The 26,321-nt window shown below is 39.8% G+C and overlaps 2 protein-coding genes across 5 annotated transcripts; both read right to left on the reverse strand.

Moving 5' to 3' along the window:
• Positions 1-25,361, reverse strand: LOC311031252 (nuclear GTPase SLIP-GC-like). 4 transcript variants are annotated; one of them, XR_014599051.1, is made up of 23 exons: positions 25,223-25,360; positions 24,640-24,720; positions 24,373-24,454; positions 24,120-24,232; positions 23,948-24,004; positions 23,628-23,658; positions 23,373-23,465; positions 22,857-22,947; positions 22,144-22,360; positions 21,815-22,039; positions 20,746-20,952; positions 20,455-20,630; positions 18,639-18,732; positions 18,464-18,551; positions 18,191-18,312; positions 17,859-18,032; positions 17,616-17,773; positions 17,154-17,274; positions 16,924-17,032; positions 16,691-16,824; positions 16,511-16,592; positions 16,248-16,369; positions 1-759 (listed from the first exon to the last, which is right to left on the reverse strand). XR_014599051.1 is itself a non-coding variant. In XM_084037442.1 (22 exons), exons 3-22 carry the CDS (start codon positions 24,437-24,439, stop codon positions 822-824), a joined length of 2,445 nt encoding a protein of 814 aa, XP_083893568.1. In that variant the 5' UTR covers positions 24,440-24,454; positions 24,640-24,720; positions 25,223-25,361; the 3' UTR covers positions 1-821. The 4 variants fall into 4 exon arrangements, 3 of the variants coding, with proteins under 3 accessions (XP_083893568.1, XP_083893569.1, XP_083893570.1); XM_084037442.1 differs by lacking the exons at positions 16,248-16,369; positions 16,511-16,592 and adding an exon at positions 1,051-1,132 and having other exon boundaries at positions 1-907; positions 25,223-25,361; XM_084037444.1 differs by lacking the exon at positions 1-759 and having other exon boundaries at positions 15,558-16,369.
• LOC311031258 (nuclear GTPase SLIP-GC-like) lies at positions 3,294-9,208 on the reverse strand. Its single transcript, XM_084037454.1, has 12 exons — positions 9,112-9,208; positions 8,518-8,598; positions 8,223-8,304; positions 7,970-8,082; positions 7,807-7,854; positions 7,487-7,517; positions 7,232-7,324; positions 6,713-6,803; positions 6,032-6,248; positions 5,699-5,908; positions 5,382-5,585; positions 3,294-5,273 (listed from the first exon to the last, which is right to left on the reverse strand). Exons 3-12 carry the CDS (start codon positions 8,287-8,289, stop codon positions 5,094-5,096), a joined length of 1,254 nt encoding a protein of 417 aa, XP_083893580.1. The 5' UTR covers positions 8,290-8,304; positions 8,518-8,598; positions 9,112-9,208; the 3' UTR covers positions 3,294-5,093.
• Positions 25,362-26,321: the final 960 nt, after the last annotated feature.

Raw genomic sequence — 26,321 nt, forward strand, 5'->3', positions numbered from 1 at the left:
AAAATTGAATTTTATTGATTATTGGGCAGTTTGGCATACATTTCCATATACACATGTATGCGTTAAGAATCAGTGTAGATTAAAACAGAAATTGTTCAGTAAATAATCAAACCAGATCAACTTGTTTATTACTATTATCTCTATCATCTATTTCTCTATATGAATGAACACATATATAAACCCATTATTTTGCAGTAGTTGCAGTTGGTCTTGAACATGAAAGAAAAGAGATCATTGTTTGAAAAGCCTCAAATCTATGTCAACAGTATGTACAGGTGAATTCAGGTAATTTTTTTGCAATTTTGACTTCTGTAACTCATTCAGATATCTGTTTTACCCATTAAATCAACATATCATACCTTTCAGTAATCCTTATGTTTTCTAACCATGCCAGAAGACATCAGCCATTAGTGTTATTTGCCAAAAAGAACATTCTGCCTGAATGTGATCATCTGGGACAGGTCACTTGGTAATCTGGGACTCTTGTATAAGGCTTTTAAACAAATGTACAGTATAATGACTCATTTGTACACGATGAACACATTAAAAAGTGTTTTTGCATGATGAAGGGAGAGAGAAAGAGTGTGTGTGTGTGTGTGTGTGTGTGAACAGAACATTATTTAGACCTGGAAGCACAGAAAACGGTTGACCCATGTGTGACTGCCACTCCCACATCTCACTTTCAGAGCACTATAAAGATGGCCCCCTTTCTGTAACCGTTGTTCTTCCAGACTGCTTGCACTCTGTATGACGATGAACCTTCTCTGCACAGTAGAATAAAAGATTTTCAGCTTCTCTCCGGTGAGACAAAGATAATATATTCATTCTATGACTGTTGGTTCTTCATCTTGGATTCTCTTCAGGGCATCGAGGTGGCCCTTCACCAACTTCAGCTCCACTTTAACATCTAAAAAAAGCAAAAACATATTATTTACAACAAGTTAATTAATAATTACAAAGTTGGATATTTGTTTGGCTTTTTCATTTCAATCAAATATTTACAGTATTATTAGTGACAGTCGTGTTTATATTTCCTAACGTTCCCTTTACCTGGGATTGAAACACCATCAGTCTTGAGCGACAGATTGATTGATTCCTGCATTGTGTCCTCCAGTTCCTCCAGGATCTCCACCTAATTAGCATAAAAATCTATATCACTTATCAGTCGCAGCAAAATATTGCGTTCAAGCTCAACTGAGAAGCTTCATGTAAATACCAGGTAGAATTATAGATAATGATGAGCGGCACAACATGCTTTACTATCATCATTATACAATTAATTATGAAATGTAACAAACCATCAAGGCCCTCAGCTTTTTCATCATAACGTCTTTGGCCTGCTGAAACATGTCTTTTGACCCAAGAACATGCCTCGAAATAGTTTTCCTCTGGTTTTTCAGCGTGTTCACTCCTTTAATTTTCTTTGCCTCTATGACAGAAACCTTTTGTCAATTATATTTTCCTGCAGTCAAGATGACAAATGTGTATTATCATAGTGTCAGCATTTATATGTCATGATATCTCACCATCATAGCAAACTTGCATGGCATCCTCGATTGTAGTCGTCAGACAACTGTAGATCATTTTCTTGCGATCCCTGATGATTTTGTTGAGTTTTGTCTTAAGTTTTTCTTCCTTTGAGAGAATATAAAGCATTCATCAACATATTTTAAATAAAATAGAGGTTATAAAAATAAGGTATTTTAAAGTATTTTTCACCCCACTGAGGTCAGTCTTCCTCTAGTCTACCTTTTACCTCTGTCTCGAGAAATATCAGTTGCAGTTCGACATCTTTGTTCATTTCTCCCATCATGCTCTTTGTGTCAAGTGAAAATGCATTGATGGCCCCGTTGAATGGTCCACATTTTCCTTCATTTCTGAAACATGTTTCATAAAGGTAGCATTGACAAGTTTGTATTTGGATTATTTATATATATATATATATATATATATATATATATATATATATATATATATATATATATATATAAATATATATATAAATGGTATAACTGTATAATCTTTGAAAGCTTTATCAGTTCTGAACTAAAGAAGCCTCTTGGATGAGAGGCAAAACGTCTTGAAAAACCTCAAGAATGTCCAGTTGCCTAATAAAGCGTTCAAAGCTTACCATGACCGGTTTGTAAAATCAGCCAGCACGGGGTTTTATGTCTTTATTAATTCATTTCTTACGGGAAGGTTTTCTTGAACTCCTCATCAATGCTGTCAGTCAGGCATGAAGCCAACTTCATATTGAGATTAATTGTTTTTTTTTTTGTTTTTTGTGTGTAGGTGCCATTGTTCTCAAATACACACTTCAATACCCTGTGGAAACCACTTCCTGCATTAGGCTGAAACAAAACAGAAACATTTCTAAGACATTCATATAAAGTGCAGAAACGGTTGTTTTGACGTAGTTACAATTAAAATACGTACAGGATGTAAGACCGACTTCAAGACTTCTTCACGTGAACTTTTTGATTTTTCAACCCCATCACTGAGGCATTTGTCAAAGGCAGCGTGAGTCTTTATTAATGATTGTCTGACTTTTTTATGTTCATTTCCCAGCCTTTCCTCAAGGGTTGAGCACACAGCTGTATTTTCATCAGCCTGAAAACAAACACAAACACAACATAACTCAGGAAATCGACTATCTGGATGTCTAAAACGTATGCATGGCTGACATGTAAGGAGTCCACCTTTGAATTTACCGTTTTCTCATGATTGTCTGTCAATGAAACAGATTGTGTTACTTTATTTCTTACCCTGCTTCTACGGCTAGCCCCGTGAATCAGAGAGACAATCCCATGAGCTCCAGACACATAGTTTAATGTCTCTGAGTAACAGTCATTGAGTTTCCGCAGAAATTTCTGAAGTTCAGGTATTTCTGTTAAAAAAAAAAAAAAAAAAAAAATGTAATTTAAGTATAATCCAATTCATCATTCTTGTTTGAATTAAAGTGGTTACAGTAAACTAAGTAACTAAGAGTTCATATGTTCATGGAGACTTTACCTACCAGTATCCTTTGGACTTAGGATTTTCTTTTTCAGAAACTCTTTGGAGCTCACTGTGAACACTTTGAAACAGTCACGACTGAAATGTTTCTAAAAAAGAAAAAGCTTTGATTTTACGGCAGGCTTGCAGTTGTAAAATATCTTTCTAGCAAAATTTTTGTCAGTCCGTAAAACTCACCTTCAAACTGTTTTCTTGGTTGATTTTTTTTTCCACTTCTCGCTTCACTTGTTTGTTTTGTCTTATTATTGAAGAACAAACTTCAGCTTCAGAACTATAAAAAAAAGATTTGTCTAAAGAGGCACCTCATATAGTATTTGGAGAACTGAAACCTCAAATTCCAACATTCTTCTATACTTTCAGAATAAAATGGTGAATAGTAAATGACAAAAGTCAAAATGATCTTTGTTAGGGTGCACTCACACTAGGCAACCCATAGTGTGCCCAAGCACGTTTGAGTCCCAAAGTCCAGTTTGTTTGTGTACACTTCCTCGGTCCTGGCAGGGTTGGAAGAGGTGTGCTTCGACCCCTAATATCAAGCTTTTTATAATTTAACATTTTGACTGTTTCTGTTGATGAATGAGCAAGACAGATAGATTCCTAGTGCATGCTCAGAACTTTGCAAAACTGCATTCCTTTTTGATGCCCCTAGTACCTGGAACGCTCTGCAACAAACACTTAAGTGAGAGGTACTCCCCTCTGCTCCTGTTTTTAAGCAATTGGTGTGAAATCTCTGCTCATCAAATTGCAACTGTTTTTAGTTATTTAGTTATTTATATCTTTTTATCTTTATATCTACTCATCTTTATTATCTTTATTATCGTCATTGAAAATGAGGGAAACCTCAATGTCTAAAGTATAAATAAAGGTTTGATTCGTGGTTGGGCATGGGCATGCTTCAGAATCATGGTGTGAGCGGTACTGGAGTGGAACATAGGGCGACGCTCTGTCCTTTCATAATAAATAAATAATGCTGCTATCCTCCCCACACGCTCTGCTCACATGCTCTGATGCAGGTCAAGTGTTTCCTTTAAATATGGGGAGCAGCTACTTGTCAGTAAAGTTGCAGTCATGTTCTCTGTGTTATTCTCTATTGTAATGACTGAGACCGCACTTCTTGGAAATTACGTAAAAACAATGCCTGTGTCGTATTATGACGTGAAGACGTATGTACAAGAGGCCAGGTTGGACTTGGAGCAATGTGAGTGCAGGCCAGCGGGGGACATGGGAGAGGGGAAATCCTGCTTCAGCACAGTAGTGATCAACTGGCCCTAGTGTGAGAGGGCCCTTAAACCTGTATGACTCCACCATTGATATTGAAAAGTGCAACACTTGTTGTAACAGGTCTGCGGTTCCCTAGGAAGTTTTCTGGAAAGTACTATGTAATTTGGCAATCATAGAGACAATGTTAGCGACTGCTATTTTAGTTTAATTAATTGTATTGAGTTTATATGCAGTTGTTCATTTCTAAAGGAATTCCCTTAAACCCAAGCCAGAAACTTAGGCATAGTCATGGGCTCAGACCTGAACTTCAACAGTTACGAAGTCAGCCTACTATCACCTAAAGATAACGTCTAGGATTAAAGGATTTATGTCTCAGGATTTGGAAAAAACTTGTCCATGCATTTAGCTTCAGCAGACTACTGTAACGGTATCTTTACAGGTCTCCCTAAAATGCTGCTGCTCTGTGTCCCCAGAGTCAGTACTAAACATGGAAAGGCAGCATTCAGTTTTTCATGCATGACATATCTTGAACACACTTCGAGAAAATTGCAGGCCTGTTCCAAATCTCAGACTTTTCTGTTTGCCGCTGCCTTTCAGTAAACGATAACATTTATTAATTGCTTATACTGCACTGTAACTTATATTTCTTTGATATTCTTGATTTTATTTTGTATTTTATTTGCTGGTTTTTATTTTTTATAATTATTACCAGTAATACTTGCGCTGTGACAATATCATCTGCACATTTGCTTGTGTTTACTCCTGTTGCGGTCTCCGCTGCTAAATGTGTCAGTGTCTAATTTGGACGTTATATTTATAACTGTGTACTACTGGCATCTTAAATCATCTTAAATCACTTACTGATCATCTGAATCTTCAATTACATCAGACTTGGTGCAGATAAAGTGAATGCGCTGACATTCGCCACCGTTTCCCATGAAGCCACAGGCATTCTCCAGGATCTCCCAGGGTTCTTTCTCTGCTGCTGCTCGATTGATATCAGTCACAATCCACACAGTAGAACATTTTCCCACAACCTGAAGGGACATAACCACAAGTTAATTTAGAATAAGTCATTATCAGTGTAACAATTTAATAGTTTGCAATCAACATAGTAATAAACAAAACTGCTTGTGATAAATTACCCCTTTCCACATTGTGTCTCTGCTCTTGTTACAGTCCCCAGTTCCAGGAAGATCCACAAGTGTGACATGCTTGAGAAGATCATTATCAGGCACCTTGACAGTCACACACTTCACCAGTGGCCAATACCACTTCTTTACATGTTTACCTTCTTCACATTTTGAGTCTCTTGTATATTTGACCAATTTTGCAGATAGCTCTTTGGGCTGCAATGAATAAGAAAATAATTTTATGGCAACTCAAGAAGTTTTCATTTATATGCTCAAACTCAACTTCAACCGCCAGAATGCTTTCTATGAAGATTTTTACTTTTACTTACAGATTCACTTTTCAAAACCTTATTCTTGGAATGAAGAAATTCTGGGATCTCTTTGAAATATTTGTCATCCATGAGGTTTTCTTGTGCGTTTTTCCATTCTTCTCCATACAGCGCTGATAGCTTGTCGACAGCGTCCTGATAATCATCATTAGTTTCCTGATCATTTTCCTTCACAGTATAACGCAAGAACCACAACTCATCGTTCCACTCCTGAATAAAATAAAAAACATCTTTAATGTAGTTAAATGAAATGGCATGTTAATCAACAACTGTATTTTTGCAGCTACCTATTCAAATAGATTGAAGTAAACAAACATATTCAGCTCATTTTACCTCTTTTGTTATGAACTCAATGTCTGCCTCATAATTTGAGTTCTCCATGTTAGCCTCTACTTTAATCATGACTGAGGTACATGCGCTGATTCTTCCAGACGGCAAGAGATTCTTCACTCCAATGACAGCATTTATCAAAGAGCTCTTTCCAGCCCCGGTTCTGCCAAAGACACCGACAAACTCCCTCTTGTCTGTCTTCAAATCACTGATCTTTTTCCTGTTGTTCAATAGTTTAAAAATGTGTTAATCAATTCATCTGAAATATACACTAATACTGTAAGAATGTGTCAAAATCAGGGTTGCCACTCCATAAAAACATAGCTAACAGAGCAAACCTATGCCTTCTGAAAGAAATCAAGGGATAGAAGGACATTGAAAATGCAGAGAAAATTTGGTAAAAGCTGCACTCAACAGTTAGCAAATCTGCACAGCATTGAGTACAGATTTGACTGAGATTCTGTGGCTTCATAATGTGGCAGGGCTCAGTACTTCTGTTTACTGTTTTTTCCCTCTGGTTCCACAACATTGTTACTACACCACAAATGATGAGTCATGTTATTTTGTCATTTGATGCAACTGGTGTCACTCTTATTCTGAGTTAGCCTGGGGGTAAGGTGGCTTAATTTGAGTGGAGTGGAATCCAACCCAAAATATGGAACATTTAATAAACGTATTACTTACTTAAGGAAATTGCTGAGCTTATTGTCCGGGTCAGGTAGTCTCTGACGTACATGTTTCATGATGTTTTTCACATCAGACAGTATGATTTCTCCTATGAGAGTAAAAGTACAGAACAATTCAGCAGAAGCTATGAACCTGTGTATCAAGTAACAGGTATTGCAAAATAAGATGTCTAGACTAGTACAAAAATAGGAGGAAAAGGATGTAAAGTACAAGAGACAAATTCTCTGACAAGTCAATTTATGATGCTTCAGAGGTTCATCAGGCTCATACCGCAGCTTAGCACAGCATAAGCCACCATCCAGTTAAATGCCACAGTAGTTATTTACTTCAAAGCATGTAGTGTTACTATGGATACCTGCAGTTTAATAAACATTTATGGCATTTCTAACATGCATGGTGTTGACTGTTTCAGTTGTCCTGATAAGATTTGGTATACGAGTAAAACATTTCATTGCATACATATTTGATACCATATAGTAAGTTGTCTGTTGCTGTCATGGAAAGTATTACAGATACCTGAGTATGATCTGTCCATATTGTCAGATCGTCGTTTTTTAGCTGGAGATTCCATCTCGTTGCCCTCCCCCTGAAGATCCACCTTTCTCTTTCCTTAGAGTGCCCGTTAAAATGCAAGGAAAAAAAGGGGAGAGATCAGTTTTTGTGCCTGACACAATATTAAAACAGGGTCTCAATATAGCCGCTTAAACTAATCAAGGTTATGGCCTTGAAATGGAACACGATGTGTAATCAATAAGATATTGTGTATCTCACCTTCATTTGTGTTGCTGGTGGACGCACAAACCTGAGAACGAACATGTAACGCACACATTCAAGGAATTACATTCACACAGGCGTTTTGTCCTCCAAACAGGGTGCTGCCGGCTTGAACACACATCTTTACAATTCACACACTGAAAACAGACCTGCATTAATGTTCTCTTCCAGACTGGGATGAGTCTGGTGAACCCCAGGGAAGCAGTGAGAGCACAATCAGCATCCCTTTTTTCTCCTTCAACAACTGTGATCACAACTGTGATCCAGTGACCAGTACCCTTTAGTTTAAGAATATGTATGATTGTAATTCAACTTACTTGAACGGAAGAATCAACCGTTTCTGGGTTTGTTGGGTTTTGTTCCTCCTGGAGGCAAAGGAAAAAAGTATATTTTAATCTGTTATCTGTAGGTATCATGAAAATCTAAACGTTTATGCTTCTGTGAATAATAAATGCCTGTCTTCACAGTAGAGAATATTACCTTCAACAACTTGAGGCTTTTCCTGAATTTTGCCCTTGGACCAACTATTGGGATCAAGCAAGTGATGTCTTCATTTTCGAGATAGTAAAGATGTTCTTTGTCAATGCCTCCAGCTGCAATTAAAAAAATATACATTTTATCTCAATCCGAGTCATGCGAAAACAAGAATTAGTTTCAAAATTGAGAAAAACAAAATAAATTATGCAAGGACTGAAATAGGTGTGGGTTCAGCTGAAGGATGGTAATATTTTACCTTTAAAATTGTCTATCCACTCGCCGAGACCCCATTCACGTAATTTGTCACGAACAAAATCATCCATGACCAAGGACAGCAACTGGAAGGTAAACAAATAATTATGTATCAAGTCAACCACTGCGACTTGGAATCATTATCATTACATTTAACTGAAGAAAAAAAAGTTATTAAACTGATAATACCAGACTCAAGTAAGTGTCCAAAGCAAATATTTAGGAAATGTGAGTCAGGTGAGGCATGAAGTCAAAAACCATCGTTCTTTCTCGCAGAGTCCACTCTGCTTTTTACGTACGTGCGAGCACACTTCATGTGGAAACGTAAAGTTCAGCAGCAATGAGGACACGGAGCGCTCAGTTCCTCATCCAGATTTAATCTATATTCAAATATTGAACACAGAACTCTTTGTGTCAGTCTCCGTTTCAGTTCTTCATAACTATATTTAGTGCAACATAGTTCCATGAATCATATTAGTCCATCACATCTCACAGATGTATTTACAGCTGTATCAATTTCACAATTTGTTCAATACACATAATCACTTATGTGAATCAGGGCTACTATAATTATATAGTGCAAATTACAGCAGTTCTTAACTGTTTATATGGCAGCAACATCTAATCTGTGGTGATTCTAGACATAAAATGAATACAATTAATAAACCTTGGTATAAAATAAACAAAAAGTAGTGACCTGTCTGCAACACAATACATTGTGCAAAATTAACCTTACACATAATATTAAATCCTGGGAATAAAAGAAAATCACTTTTCCCCTTGTTCTCTAAAAATAAATAACCACAAAAGTGGTCGCATTATTTTCGGGTGCACACACAATAATATTCTAATGAGCAAAACAATATCACATTATCAATCATTCCATCGCTTACCTGTAGCAGGTAGGCGACCCAGATCAATGCCGATCCTCCAGGTGTCCAGCGGGTTGATTAGGATTCCCTTGCTCTTATAATGTTGTCCAACCCAAAAAACGAAACCAAAAGCCTTTTTGTTTTCCTGGTTCTTTGTCTTGCCCTTGGCCGATAAAGGGAGGGCCAAACGTCGCTCCTCCCAAACAACATGTTATTTATTGTATTCTTCGTTAATGAGTCATCGGCAAAAGATAGAAGAAAAAACAAACTTCTGCTATACAAGTGTGTATTTGTATGTACTTCGTGTGGGCACGTGTGAAAATAATTTATTGTGACTGCTGTTAATATGAGACATTTAGAAGGGAAATGTCTGTTTGGTTGAACTGAGTCCTAGAAATCTGAAACATGACAAGGAAGACAATGTTTTTTTTTCTTTTTGCTGGAGCTTAAACTCTGAAACTTTGACTGTAGTCCCAAATATTATGAGACTGATGATGGAGGGAGAACGAAAAAGAAAGAAAACCCTTTTGATATTTCAATGAACTAATGTTAACACTGGTGGCAATACTCAGCCAGATCTCTACTTAAGGAAAAGTAGAGTGTAAAACTCTCTTACAATTAAAAGCCCTGCATTCAAACTATTACTCAAGCAAAAGTACAAAAGCATTGTAATGGAAACATGTACAAAATTTGTACATTTCTATGATACAACTACTGAGGTTTTATGGGAAATTGGAACTTTGACCCTTCCTCTGCAGTTATGTGTGTTCCCAGCATTCAAAATCATCCTGCACTCTGTAAAAATGGAATGTTTATGTAGAGGTCCTCTGCAGGTACAGGGAGGAGATCCCTGTATCTCATCAAGGTAAAATGTCTGCTTTGACATCACTGAATTATACTCTTGTTGGCCTCTGATTACAGTGTTCATTGTTCACCCCGAAGCATTAAGAGGAGAGACAAACTCTCATTTTCAGTTTGTTCGCCCTCCATCCTGCAATGGTTTTGGTACTTTTGCTCGAATCCGACTCGCGGCCCTTTCTGCGTGTTGTCCCCTCTCTCTCCCCCCTTTCAATCTGACACTGTCCCATCTGAATAAAAAGGCAAAAAAACAGCTTAAAACAAAAAGTGTAGAAGCAGAAGTAGAAGGGATTAAGATCTCTGACAATTAATGTTAAAGCCACCCCCACCACTACTAGAGAAATGAATCCAGTCCGAATGGAGCAATACAGTATAACTTCTTACAATCTCATTGTAACAATCTGTATCAGATGTTGCCTCAACGTTCCATGGGAAAATTGGTGGGTCCTGCCTGAGATCATCTAATTACATGCAGTCAACTAAGGCAAGTTATCAAAACCCTCACAAAATAATGTGCAAAGATAATGCCACCAAAGCAGAACTGCAACACAGTACTTTACCTTCAAATCAAGATCCCATTCGGTAATGTGTACATATCTCCATATTAGTGAGTTTATCATGTTTTAATATAAAATCTTAATCTGAAAAGTAACTAGTAACCTCAATGTCAGCAAGACAGAATAAATAATGATGGGTCCCTCCTCACCCCAGCTCCTTCTATTGTACCAGAGCATTATTCAACCCATCTTACTTCACTGTTCCACCTGTTTCTTTGACCTATTATCTGTCAATAATAGGACCAAACTCACACGCATAACCAACACCACCTCCAGGATAATTGCAACCTCAATAGAACAGGACATCGCCTCCTCACCCTGCTGCATTCCGGGTGCTGGTACAGAACATTCAAGTGCAGTAGGCCTTCCCAAATATGCCGGTGTGCCAATTTCAGTTGAGAGTTTCATTTTCATCTCTGTTGGTGCACTGGGGACTCCTATTGGTTGTTTAAGGTGGCTGTAATGGTGGGTGGAATATATCTTACATTTACATTTAGGACTTTTGTCCAAAGCGACTTACAATATACAATACAATATCTTGTAGATACTTTATTTTACAATATATGTGTTTATTTCATATACTTGCTGTTACGGCCCCCAGCCGATAGTGTTTGCCATTTAGGCCTGAGTGAGCGCTCCCACCATCTCAGCCTGATTCTGGTCCTCCGCAGCTGCAGCCTGACGAGCTGTCAAGGAGCGGCCCAGTTTGAAATAGCAGTGCTCTTCAGACAGCATTCGAGGGCTGTCACTGTGCAGTGTGACTTTCCTCCTCGTTTTCGTCTCTACTCGGTGGAGGAAGGGGCGGCAGCTCCTGTCTCCATTCCGGGTCTGCGCCTGGACCACGGTCACACTGGATCATGAAAAAGTGATAAGCAGTATTTAACAATGCCCTCCCTATTTATTGCCTGTGTGTCTACATGTTCCATTCAGTAAGTGGCATTTTGAAAATTTACATTTACATTTACATTTAGGTCATTTAGCAGACGCTTTTGTCCAAAGCGACTTACAATAAGTACATTTGTCAAAAGAAGGAAACAAGGAAACCACAACGAATCATTGCCGATAAAGTAAGAGCTAAAAGTAGAACAAGTGTTAGGTCCTCATCTGAGTAAACTAGTAGTTCAAGAGCAACAGTGCTACGATCAGAGTGCTATAGGTAAGGGTGTTTTTTTGGGGGGGGGGGGGGGGGGGTCATGCTAGTCGAGGTGAAGTCTGAACAGGTGAGTCTTGAGCCTTTTTCGGAAAATGGCAAATGACTCAGCTGTCCTGACATTAATCGGGAGTTCGTTCCACCACTGAGGCGCCAGAACAGAGAAGAGTCTGGACTTTGCTGAGCGACATTTGTTTGATTTCAGCGATGGTGGTACCAGCCGGCCAGCTGAAGTAGAGGAGCGAAGTGCTCGCTTCGGGGCATGAGGTTTGACCAGTGTTTGAAGGTAGATGGTTGCCGTTCCATTGATGGCCCTGAAGGCCAGTGTCATCGTCTTAAATTGGATGCGTGCTGCAACAGGGAGCCAGTGGAGGTCACGGAGGAGGGGGGTCACATGGGAGAATTTGGGTAGATTGAAGATAAGACGTGCTGCAGCGTTCTGGATACGCTGCAATGGTTTAATCGCAGTGGCCGGGAGTCTGGCCAGGAGAGAGTTGCAGTAGTCAAGGCGGGAGATGACCAGTGCTTGGACCAAGAGTTGCGTTGCGTCCTTTGTGAGGAGGGTCCGAATCCTGCGGATGTTGTAGAGGGCAAATCTGCAGGATCGGGCCACAGCAGTGATGTTGGGGGTGCAGGATAGTTGGTCATCGAGGATTACACCCAGGTTCCTCGCAGTTGACGACGGCAATACTGTGATGCCCTCGACAGTGACCGACAGGTCCATGCGAGGGCAGTCTTTCCCTGGGATGAAGAGGAGTTCGGTTTTATTCAGGTTAAGCTTTAGGTGATGTGCAGTTGTCCAGACAGAGATGTTAGCCAGACAGTCCGAGATGCGAGTTGCAATGTGGGTGTCAGAGGACGGGGGAAAAGAGAGGAACAGCTGGGTGTCATCTGCGTAGCAATGGTAGGAGAATCCATGCGATGTGATAACAGAACCTAGTGATCTGGTGTATAGTGAGAACAGAAGCGGTCCTAATACTGAGCCTTGAGGGACACCCGTGTCCAGAGAACAGGGTTTGGACATAGAGCCATTCCATGTGACCTGAAAGGTGCGATTTGTCAGGTATGATGTAAACCAGGCGAGAGCAGAGTCAGTTATGCCAAGTTCAGCCAGAGTGGAGAGGAGGATTTGGTGATTGACTGTGTCGAACGCAGCAGATAGGTCGAGGAGAACGAGAACGGAGGAGTGGGACGAGGCTCTGTCGTCTCGCAGGGACTCGGTCACTGTGAGGAGGGCCGTCTCAGTGGAGTGAGCAGTCCTGAATCCTGATTGATTAGGGTCTAGGAGGTTGTTCAGCGAGAGATAGGATGACAGTTGGTTGTAGGCGGCACGTTCCAAGGTTTTAGAGAGGAATGAAAGAAGAGATACAGGTCTGTAGCTTTGGATGTCAGTAGCGTCTAGGGTGGGTTTTTTAAGGAGAGGCTTCACGGTAGCTGTCTTAAAATCCGCTGGAATGACACCTGAGGTGAGGGAGGAGTTGATCAGGGTGGTGAGGAATGGCAAGATGTCGTGTGAGATGTCTTGGAGAAGAGAGGAGGGGATCGGGTCGAGGGAGCAGGTGGTGGCACGGTTAGATGTAACAAGTGCGTGAACATCTTCAGAGGTGAGGGGGGTAAAGCTGGTAAGACCATCCGAGTTGAGGGTTGGGGGAGATGTCTTCTGGGAGGGAATAGGCGTAAATGAGGAGCTGATGTCATTTACTTTCTTGGTAAAGTAAGTAGCAAAGTCATCGGCAGTAAGGAAGGAAGGGGGCGGAGGGGTAGGAGGGGTGAGGAGGGAGGAGAACACGGAGAAGAGTTTCCTGGGGTTGGAGGCAGAAGAGTTGATCTTTGCCAGGTAGAAGGCAGATTTAGCTGCCGAAACAGTTGAGGTGAAGTCAGAGAGGAGGCGGTGGTAGTGAGTAAGGTCCTCGTGCTGGCCCGATTTCTTCCATTTTCTCTCTGACGCTTGCAACAATGATCTGTTGGTTCGCAGAGGTTCAGACAGCCAGGGAGGGGGGGGGAGATGATCGCGCAGGTCGTGAGATAGGGGGACAGAGAGTGTCCAAAGAAGAGGAGAGTGAGGACATCAGGATGGAGGAGGCTTCCTCAGTAGGTATTAAGGAGAACTGTTCTGAGGATGGTAGCGAGGAGATAACAGTTGAGGAGAGAGCGGAGGGAGTGAGGGATTTCAGGTTGCGGCGGCTGGTGACCAATTCGAGGCGTAGAGGGGAGGGATGTGGTGGGCTCCATGGGGAGGGAGAAAGTCACAAAGTGGTGGTCGGACACGGTGAGCGGGGTAACAGAGAGTGCCGAGATGCCACAGGATCTGGTGAAGACAAGGTCAAGTTGGTTCCCGGCGCGGTGAGTTGGTGGAGAGGGGGAGAGCGTAAGGTCAAATGCGGAAAAGAAGTCGATGAATTCAGATGAGTGCAGCTTTCCCGAGTGGATGTTGAAGTCACCGAGGACGACGAGTGGTGTGCCATCATCAGGGGAGCAGCTCAGGAGGGCATCCATCTCATCCAAAAAGTCACAGAGAGGACCGGGTGGGCGATAGATCACTATGATGTTGAGTTTGAAAGGAAGGGTGACAGAGACGGCGTGGAATTCAAGTGTAGATCGGGGTAGGTGGTCCAGAGGAAGGATCTGGTAGGACCATCTCGGTGAGATGAGGAGCCCAGTTCCTCCTCCTCGCCCTGTTCGTCTTGGGGAGTGTGAAAACGAGTAGGCAGTTGAAAGGGCAGCTGGAGTGGCAGTGTTTTCCGGGGTGATCCAGGTCTCTGTGAGGGCCAGGAAGTGGAGAGACTGCAGGGAGGCATCGGCTGAAATGGTGTCCGCCTTCTTGACTGCAGACTGGCAGTTCCATAGCCCCCCTAGTACTTCAAGGTCCTTACCGGTGGAGAATGGTGGGTAGCAGAGATTGGATGGGTTACAGCCTCGAGTGAAGGGTCTTCGGTGAAATCTTCTCCAGTGTGATGTCCTGACTGGGATAAGACACATGGCTGCGAGGGGGGGTAAGATGTTATGCCTACCTCGGTGGACGTCCTCGATGGACTCCCGCAGATAGACTCCCTTGTCTTTGTTCAGCTGTCTTGACTCCCGCAGATAGACTTTACTTGTCTTTGTTCAGCTGTCTTGACTCCCGCAGATAGACTCCCTTGTCTTTGTTCAGCTGTCTTGACTCCCGCAGATAGACTCCCTTGTCTTTGTTCAGCTGTCTTGACTCCCGCAGATAGACTTTACTTGTCTTTGTTCAGCTGTCTTGACTCCCGCAGATAGACTCCCTTGTCTTTGTTCAGCTGTCTTGACTCCCGCAGATAGACTCCCTTGTCTTTGTTCAGCTGTCTTCGTTCAGATGGCCAGACGCTGCAGCTGACGCTGTAGTGACAGCCTTTTTAAGTGCGCAGTTTACCGTAAGTACTGTGTGTGACCCCTCCCTCTAATCAAGTCTATTCACTACACCTGAGGTGGCTCAAACTTAGTTGATTACTCACTTAACATATGCAGTTTCATGACGATTTCAACAACAAGCTATCAGCACACGACTAATGTTGCAACTAGCTTTACTCACACAATGCCTGAACCCAAATCTACAATTAGTTTCTGACTTACCAACAACAGACAAAGCAGCTTCCTTCCTTGCTCCAGACAAAAACAGAACAAGCATAATACATTCCATTACCAAGAGTCCTAAATGAACAACAACAACTTTGCTGAACCTGTTTGGACTATCATTATAAGGACAAAATGCAAACTGACATTACTCATCAGTATACCAGGAGATTTAGGAATTAACAGCATCTGGACTGTGTAGTGAACTTATTTTTATTTTCTTGTCCAAAATGAGCTGGGAAAGCAACATAACTTTTGAATGACAATGTAAATGTAATTTAACCACATGACCACACAAATGAAATTAAAGATTTGATGACAGACTTAAAATTGAATTTTATTGAGGTTTATTGGGCAGTATGGCATACATTTCCATATACACATGTACGCTTTAAGAATCAGTGTAGATTAAAACAGAAATTGTTCAGTAAATAATCAAACCAGATCAACTTGTTTATTACTATTATCTCTATCATCTTTTTCTCTATATGAATGAACACATATATAAACCATTATTTTGCAGTAGTTGCAGTTGTTCTTGAACATGAAAGAAAAAAGATAATTGATTGAAAAGCCTCAAATCTATGTGAAACTACAGTATGTACAGGTGAATTCAGGTAATTTTTGCAATTTTGATTACTGTAACTCATTCAGATATCTGTTTTACCCATTAAATCAACATATCATACCTTTCAGTAAAAAAAGAACATCCTGCCTGAATGTGATCATCTGGGACAGGTCACTTGGTAATCTGGGACTCTTGTATAAGGCTTTTAAACAAATGTATAATGACTCATTTGTACACGATGAACACATTAAAAAGTGTTTTTGCATGATGAAGGGAGAGAGAAAAAGTGTGTGTGTGAACAGAACATTGTTTGGACCTGAAAGCACAGATAACGGTTGACCCATGTGTGACCGCCACTCCCACATCTCACTTTCAGAGCACTATAAAGATGGCCCCCTTTCTGTAACCGTTTGCACTCTGTATGACGATGAACCTTCGGCTTCTCTCCGGTGAGACAAAGATAATATATTTATTCTATGACTGTTGGTTATTCATCTTGGCTTCGCTTCAGGGCATCGAGGTGGCCCTTCACCAACTTCAGCTCCTCTTTAACATCTAACAAAAGCAAAAACATATTGTTTACAAAAAATGAATTAATAATTACAAAGTTGGATATTTGTTGGCTTTTTCATTTCAATCAAATATTTACAGTATTATTAGTGACAGTCGTGTTTATATTTCCTAACGTTCCTTTACCTGGGATGGAAACACCATCAGTCTTGAGCGACAGATTGATTGATTCCTGCATTGTTTCCCTCAGTTTCTTCAGGATCTCCACCTAATTAACATAAAAATCTATATCACTTATCAGTCGCAGCAAAATATTCAAGCTCAACTGAGAAGCTTTCATGTAATTAATTATGAAATGTATCAAACCGTCAAGGCCCTCAGCTCTTTCATCACAACGTCTTTGGCCTGCTGAAACATGATGTCTTTTGACCCAAGAACATGCCTCGTAATAGTTTCCCTCATGTTTTTCAGCGTGTTCACTCCTTCAATTTTCTTTGCCTCTACGACAGAAACCTTTTGTCAATTACATTTTCCTGCACAGTCAAGATGACAAATGTGTATTATCATAGTGTCAGCATTTATATGTCATGATATCTCACCATCATAGCAAACTTGCATGGCATCCTCGATTGTTGTCGTCAGACAACTGTAGATCATTTTCTTGCGAACCCGGATGATTTTGTTGAGTTTTGTCTTAAGTTTTTCTTCCTTTGAGAGAATATAAAGCATTCATCAACATATTTTAAATAAAATAGAGGTTATAAAAATAAGGTACTTTAAAGTATTTTTCACCCCACTGAGGTTGGTCTACCTCTATTCTACCTTTTACCTCTGTCTTGAGAAATATCAGTTGCAGTTCGACATCTTTGTTCTTTTCTCCCATCATGCTCTTTGTGTCAATTGAAAATGCATTGATGACCCCATTGAATGGTCCACATTTTCCTTCATTTCTGAAACATTTTTCATAAAGGTAGCATTGACAAGTTTGTATATATACATACATACATTACATACATATATATATATATACATATATATATATACATGTATGTAATACATATATACATATATATATATATATATATATGTATATATATATAAATGGTATAACTGTATAATCTTTGAAAGCTTTATCATTTCTGAACTAAAGAAGCCTCTTGGATGAGAGGCGAAACATCTTGAAAAACCTCAAGAATGTCCAGTTGGCTAATAAAGCGTTCAAAGCTTACCATGACCGGTTTGTAAAATCAGCCAGCACGGGGTTTTATGTCTTTATTAATTCAGTTCTTACGGGAAGGTTTTCTTGAACTCCTCATCAATGCTGTCAGTCAGGCATGAAGCTAATGTCATATTGAGATTAATCGTTTTATTTGTTTTTTTTTGTGTGTAGGTGCCATTGTTCTCAACTACACACTTCAATATCCTGTGGAAACCACATCCTGTCTTTTTCTGAAACAAAACAGAAACATTTCTAAGACATTCATATAAAGTGCAGAAACGGTTGTTTTGACGTAGTTACAATTCAAATACTTACAAGACGTAAGAACAACGCCAAGACTTTTTCACATGAACTTTTTGATTTTTCAACCCCATCACTGAGGCATTTTTCAAAGGCAGCGTGAGTCATTTTTAAGGAATGCATGACTTTTTTAAGTTCATTCCCCAGCCTTTTCTCAAGGGTTGAGCACACAGCTGTATTTTCATCGGCCTGAAAACAAACACAAACACAACATAACATAATCAACTCCCTGGATGTCTAAAATGTATGCGTGGCTGACATGTAAGGAGTCCGGCTATGACTTTACCGTTTTCTCATTATTTTCTGTCAATGATGATTAAAGACAATCAAAGAGATCATATTCTTACCCTGCTTCTACGGTTAGCCCCGTGAATCAGAGAGACAATCCCATGAGCTCCAGACACATAGTTTAATGTCTCTGAGTAACAGTCATTGAGTTCCTGCAAAAATTCTTGAAGTTCGGGTATTTCTGTAAAAAAAAAAAAAGAAAATGCAGTTTCCATACATATTTAAATTCCATTTAAGTATAATCCAATTCATCATTCTTGTTTGAATTAAAGTGGTTACAGTAAACTAAGTAACTAAGAGTTCATATGTTCATATGTGGAGACTTTACCTACCAGTATCCTCTGGACTTAGGATTTTCTTTTTCAGAAACTCTTTGGAACTCACTGTGAACACTTTGAAACATTCATGACTGAAATGTTTCTAAAAAGAAAAAGGCTTGATTTTATGGCAGGCTTGCAGTTGTAAAAAATCTTTGTATTAAAATGTTTGTCAGTCTGTAAAACTCACCTTCAAAATGTTTTGTTGGTTGAATTTTCTTTTCACTTTTTGCTTTGCTTGATTATTTTGTTTTATTATTGAAGAGCAAACATCAGCTGCAGAACTATAAAAAAAGATTTGTGTAAAGAGGCACCTCATACAGTATTTGGAGAACTGAAACCTCAAATTCCAACATTCTTTAAGCACACAATCATGTTCTGTATACTTTCAGAATGAAATGGTAAATAGTAAATGATAAAAGTCAAAATTATCTTTGGTGCACTCACACTAGGCAACCCGTAGTGTGCCCAAGCACGTTTGAGTCCCAAAGTTTGTTTGTGTACACTTCCTTGGTCCTGGCAGGGTTGGAAGAGGTGTGCTTCGACCCCTGATATCAAGCTTTTTATAATTTAACATTTTGACTGTAAATTCTGTTGATGACTGTAAAGGCACAGATGGATTCCGGGTTGGGCATGCTTCAGAATCATGGTGTGAACAGTACTGGAGCAAAATTGGAGCGGAACATAGGGCGACGCTCTGTCCTTTCATAATAAAAATGCCACTCTGCTCTCCTCCCCACACGCTCCGCTCACATGCTCTGATGCAGGTCAAGTGTTTCCTTTAAATATGTGGAGCAGCCACTTGTCAGTAAAGTTGCAGTCATGTTCTGTGTTGTTCTCTATTGTAATGACTGAGACCGCACTTCTTGGAAATTACGTAAAAACAATGCCTGTGTCGTATTATGACGTGAAGACGTATGTACAAGAGGCCAGGTTGGGCTTGGAGCAATGTGAGTGCAGGCCAGCGGGGGACATGGGAGAGGGGAACTCCTGCTTCAGCACAGTAGTGATCAACTGGCCCTAGTGTGAGAGGGCCCTTAAACCTGTATGCCTCCACCATTGATATTGAAAAGTGCAACACTTGTTGTAACAGGTCGGCGATTCCCTAGGAAGTTTTCTGGAAAGTACTATGTAATTTGGCAATCATAGAGACAATGTTAGCGACTGCTATTTTAGTTTAATTAATTGTATTGAGTTTATATGCAGTTGTTCATTTCTAAAGGAATTCCCTTCAAATAAATGTTTAAAAGACTCTGGATTACACTGACACAAAATGCAAATGCATTGATGCAAGTACTACTTTTGCTGTGAAAATATCATCTGCACATTTGCCCTTGTTTACTCCTGTTGAGGTCTCGGCTGCTAAATGTGTTAGTTCCTAATTTGGATGTTGCCAAACGGTAATGGTAAAAACCACAAACCAAGCCAGAAACTTAGGCATAGTCATGGACTCAGACCTGAATTTCAACAGCTACATTGAAACAGTTACGAAGTCAGCCTATTATCACCTAAAGAATATGTAAAAGATTTATGTCTCAGGATTTGGAAAAAGTTGTCCATGCATTTATCTTCAGCAGACTACTGTAACGGTTTCTTTACAGGTCTCCCTAAAACGCTGCTGCTCTGTGTCCCCAGAGTCAGTACTAAACATGGAAAGGCAGCATTCAGTTTTTAATGCATGACATATCTTGAACAAACTTCGAGAAAATTGCAGGCCTACTCCAAATCTCAGACTTTTCTGTTTGCCGCTGCCTTTCAGTAAACAAAACAATTTATTAATTGCTTATACTGCACTGTAACTTATATTTCTTTGATATTCTTGATTTTATTTTGTATTTTATTTGCTGTTTTTTATTTTTTATAATTATTACCAGTACTACTTGTGCTGTGACAATATCATCTGCACATTTGCTTGTGTTTACTCCTGTTAAATGTGTCAGTGTCTAATTTGGACGTTATATTTATAACTGTACTACTGGCATCTTAAATCATCTTAAATCACTTACTGATCATCTGAATCTTCAATTACATCAGACTTGGTGCAGATAAAGTGAATGCGCTGACACTCGCCTCCGTTTCCCATGAAGCCACAGGCATTCTCCAGGATCTCCCAGGGTTCTTTCTCTGCTGCTGCTCGATTGATATCAGTCACAATCCACACAGTAGAACATTTTCCCACAACCTGAAGGGACATAACCACAAGTTAATTTAGAATAAGTCATTATCAGTGTAACAATTTAATAGTTTGCAATCAACATAGTAATACACAATAAACAAAACTGTTTGTGATAAATTACCCCTTTCCACATTGTGTCTCTGCTCTTGTTACAGTCCCCAGTTCCAGGAAGATCCACAAGTGTGACATGCTTGAGAAGATCATTATCAGGCACCTTGACAGTCACACACTTCACCAGTGGCCAATACCACATCTTTGCATCTTTGCCTTCTTCACATTTTGGGTTGTCTCTTGTATAGTTGACCAATTTTGCAGATAGCTCTTTGGGCTGCAATAAATGAGAAAATAATTTTATGGCAACTCAAGAAGCTTTCATTTATATGCTCAAACTCAACTTAAAAGGAAAACACCACCGCATTTCCATACTGAACTATGTTCTGCTCTGATCTTAGATGAGGTGATACATACCTCCCTCTCCCCTCTGTGCGTGCACTCAATGGCTCTTGCGCGCACTCCGCGCAGCGCTAATTTGCTAGCATGTAGCTTGTCCCAGTATATTCCTTAGGATCCAAAGGGGGGTGAAGTTAGAAGCGACCAAGCACTTCCACGTTGTCCCTATTTAAATACGGTTACGTGAGTAGTTACACGACCCAAGTTTGGTTACACAAAATGAAACATGGCAATTTTTCTAAGCGGATAACAAGGATAACTATATAGTATGTCGGAATAACAACTGGAAGCACTTCGACGTCGGCGCAGTAATATCATCACTCAAAAGATGACTGGACTATATACCTTCTGCTTGTTTTCACAACCCTGTACGATGCACGTTATAACCATGATGTATGATTGTTCACAAACTATCTTACTACAACCTGATGCTTCCTCAACTGTGCACAAACTACTACAGGTAGTGCAGGCGACGGCGTGGTAGGTTCTATTGACGGAAGTAAGAGGGGGAGCGGAGTGATGATATTGCTGCGCCGACGTCGAAGCTACATGCTAGCAAATTAGCGCTGCGCGGAGCGCGCGCAAGAGCCATTGAGTACACGCACAAAGGAGAGGGAGGTATGTATCACCTCATCTAAGATCAGAGCAGAACATAGTTCAGTATGGAAATGCGGTGGTGTTTTCCCTTAACCGCAAGAATGCTTTCTATGAAGATATATACGATTTTTACTTTTACTTACAGATTCACCTTCCAAAACCTTATTCTTGGAATGAAGAAATTCTGGGATCTCTTTGAAATATTTGTCATCCATGAGGTTTTCTTGTGCGTTTTTCCATTCTTCACCATACAGCGCTGATAGCTTGTCGACAGCGTCCTGATAATCATCGTTAGTTTCCTGATCATTTTCCTCCATCACAGTATCACCAACAAAATTACGCAAGAACCACAACTCATCGTTCCACTCCTGAATAAAATAAAAAACATCTTTAATGTAGTTAAATGAAATGGCATGTTGTGTAATCAACAACTGTATTTTTGCAGTAAACAAACATATTGAGCTCATTTTACCTCTTTTGTTATGAACTCAATGTCTGCCTCATAATTTGAGTTGTCCATGTTAGCCTCTACTTTAATCATGACTGAGGTACATGCGCTGATTCTTCCGGACGGCAAGAGATTCTTCACTCCAATGACAGCATTTATCAAAGAGCTCTTTCCAGCCCCGGTTCTGCCAAAGACACCGACCAACTCCCTCTTGTCTGTCTTCAAATCACTGATCTTTTTCCTGTTGTTTAATAGTTTAAAATGTGTTAATCAATTCATCTGAAATATAATAATGAAAGAATGTGTCAAAATCAGGGTTGCCACTTCATAAAAACATAGCTGACAGAGCAAACGCATGAAACTGCTCAGCTCCCTTCACTGCCGCAGAAAAATATGCTTTCTGAAAGAAATCAAGGGATACAAGGACATTGAAAATGCAGAGAACATTTGGTAAAAGCTGCACTCAACAGTTAGCAAATCTGCACAGCATTGAGTACAGATTTGACTGAGATGCTGTGGCTTCATAATGTGGCAGGGCTCAGTACTTCTGATGACTGTTTTTTCCCTCTGGTTCCACAACATTGTTACTACACCACAAATGATGAGTCATGTTATTTTGTCATTTGATGCAACTGGTGTCACTCTTATTCTGAGTTAGCCTGGGGGTAAGGTGGCTTAATTTGAGCGAAGTGGAACCCAGCCCAAAATATGGAACATTTAATAAACGTATTACTTACTTAAGGAAATTGCTGAGCTTATTGTCCGGGTCGGGTAGTCTCAGACATACATGTTTCATGATGTTTTTCACATCAGACAGTATGATTTCTCCTATGAGAGTAAAAGTACAGAACAATTCAGCAGAAGCTATGAACCTGTGTATCAAGTAACAGGTATTGCAAAATAAGATGTCTAAACTAGTACAAACATAGGAGGAAAAGGATTTAAAGTACAAGAGACAAATTCTCTGACAAGTCAATTTATGATGCTTCAGAGGTTCATCAGGCTTATACGGCAGCTTAGCACAGCATAAGCCACCATCCAGTTAAATGCCACAGTAGTTATTTACTTCAAAGCATGTAGTGTTACTATGGATACCTGCAGTTTAATAAACATTTATGGCATTTGTAACATGCATGGTGATGACTGTTTGAGTTGTCCTGATAATTTGGTATACGAGTAAAACATTTCATTGCATACATATGTGATACCCTATAGTAAGTTGTCTGTTGCTGTCATGGTAGTATTACAGATACCTGAGTATGATCTGTCCATATTGTCAGGTCGACGTTTTCTAGCTGGAGATTCCATCTCGTTGCCCTCCCCCTGAAGATCCACCTTTCTCTTTCCTTAGAGTGCCCGTTAAAATGCAAGGAAAAAAAGGAGAGAGATCAGTTATTGTGCCTGGCACAATATTAAAACAGGGTCTCAATATAGCTGCTTAAACAAATCAAGGTTATGGCCTTGAAATGGAACACGATGTGTAATCAATAAGATATTGTGTATCTCACCTTCATTTGTGTTGCTGGTGGACGCACAAACCTGAGAACGAACATGTGACGCACAAATTAAAGGAATTACATTCACACAGGTGTTTTGTCCTCTAAACAGGGTGCTGCCGGCTTGAACACACATCTTTACAATTCACACACTGAAAACAGACCTGCATTAATGTTCTCTTCCAGACTGGGTTGAGTCTGGTGAACCCCAGGGAAGCAGTGAGAGCACAACCAGCATCCCTTTTTTCTCCTTCAACAACTGTGATCACAACTGTGATCCAGTGACCAGTACCCTTTAGTTTAAGAATATGTATGATTGTAATTCAACTTACTTGAACGGAAGAATCAACCGTTTCTGGGTTTGTTGGGTTTGTTGGGTTTTGTTCCTCCTGGAGGCAAAGGAAAAAAGTATATTTTAATCTGTTATCTGTAGGTATCATGAAAATCTAAACGTTTATGCTTCTGTGAATAATAAATGCCTGTCTTCACAGTAGAGAATATTACCTTCAACAACTTGAGGCTTTTCCTGAATTTTGCCCTTGGACCAACTATTGGGATCAAGCAAGTGATGTCTTCATTTTCGAGATAGTAAAGATGTTCTTTGTCAATGCCTCCAGCTGCAATTAAAAAAACATACATTTTATTTCAATCCGAGTCATGCGAAAACAAGAATTAGTTTCAAAATTGAGAAAAAAAAAATACATTATGCAAGGACTGAAATAGGTGTGGGTTCAGCTGAAGGATGGTAATATTTTACCTTTAAAATTGTCTATCCACTCGCCGAGACCCCATTCACGTAATTTGTCACGAACAAAATCATCCATGACCAAGGACAGCAACTGGAAGGTAAACAAATAATTATGTATCAAGTCAACCACTGCAACTTGGAATCATTATCATTACATTTAACTGAAGAAAAAAAAGTTATTAAACTGATAATACCAGACTCAAGTAAGTGTCCAAAGCAAATATTTAGGAAATGAGAGTCAGGTGAGACATAAAATCCACTCTGCTGTTAACTTACGTGCGAGCACACTTCATGTGTAAACGTAAAGTTCAGCAGCAATGAGGACACGGAGCGCTCAGTTCCTCATCCAGATTGAATCTATATTCAAATATTCAACACAACATGTGTCAGTCTCAGTTCTTCATAACTATATTTAGTGCAACATAGTTCCATGAATCATATTAGTCCATCACATCTCACAAATGTATTTACAGCTGTATCAATTTCACAATTTGTTCAATACACATAATCACTTATGTGAATCAGGGCTACTATAATGATATAGTGCAAATTACAGCAGTTCTTAACTGTTTAAATGGCAGCAACATCTAATCTGTGGTGATTCTAGACATAAAATGAATACAATTAATAAACCTCGGTATAAAATAAATAAAAAGTAGTGACCTGTCTGCAACACAATACACTGTGCAAAATTAACCTTACACATAATATTAAATCCTGGGAATAAAAGAAAATCACTTTTCCCCTTGTTCTCTAAAAATAAATAACCACAAAAGTGGTCGCATTATTTTCGGGTGCACACACAATAATATTCTAATGAGCAAAACAATATCACATTATCAATCATTCCATCGCTTACCTGTAGCAGGTAGGCGACCCAGATCAATGCCGATCCTCCAGGTGTCCAGCGGGTTGATTAGGATTCCCTTGCTCTTATAATGTTGTCCAACCCCACCCAAAAAACGAAACCAAAAGCCTTTTCTATCCTGGTTCTTTGTCTTGCCCTTGGCCGATAAAGGGAGGGCCAAACGTCGCTCCTCCCATACAACATGTTATTTATTGTATTCTTCCTTTATGAGTCATCGGCAAAAGATAGAAGAAAAAACAAACTTCTGCTAAACAAGTGTGTATTTGTATGTACTTCGTGTGGGCACCTTTGAAAATAATTTATTGTGACTGCTGTTAATATGAGACATTTAGAAGGGTAATGTCTGTTTGGTTGAACTGAGTCCTAGAAATCTGAAACACAACAAGGAAGACAATGTTTTTTTTTTCTTTTTGCTGGAGCTTAAACATGCATACGCAGCCGACCCTGGTTCGAATCCCAGCTGGAGGTCCTTTGCTGCATGTTGCACCCCCCTCTCTCTCCTGTCCTGTTTTATGCTAATAAAAAGGCATCTATGCTGGAAAAAATATTTTAAAAAAAGTGTGAAGGGAGGAAATTTCTGAATTTAGGGAGGAGACCTCTGTATCTCGTCAAAGTCAAACATCTGCTTTGACATCACTGAATTATACTCTTGATGGCGTCTGATTACTGTGTTCATTGTTCACCACTGAAGCGTATATGAGGAGGGACAAATTCTCATTTTCAGTTTGTTCGCCCTCCCTCCTGCAATGGTTTTAGTACTTTTGCTCGATTCCGACTCGCGGCCCTTTCTGCGTGTTGTCCCCTCTCTCTCCCCCTTTTCACTCTGACACTGTCCCATCTGAATAAAACGGCAAAAAAAAACAACTTATAAAAAAAAGTGTAGAAGCACAAGTAGAAGGGAATAAGATCTCTGACCATTGCATGTAATGTTAAAGCCACCCCCACCACCACTAGAGAAATGAATCCAGTCCGAATGGAGCGTTACAGTATAACTTCTTACCATCTCATTGTAACAATCTGTATCAGATGTTGCCTCAAAGTGCTGTGGGAAAATTGGTGGGTCCTGCCTGAGTACATCTAATTACATGCA

Source organism: Eutrigla gurnardus, assembly GCF_963514095.1.
Source record: "Eutrigla gurnardus genome assembly, chromosome: 20".
Classification (NCBI taxonomy): Eukaryota; Metazoa; Chordata; class Actinopteri; order Perciformes; family Triglidae; genus Eutrigla; species Eutrigla gurnardus.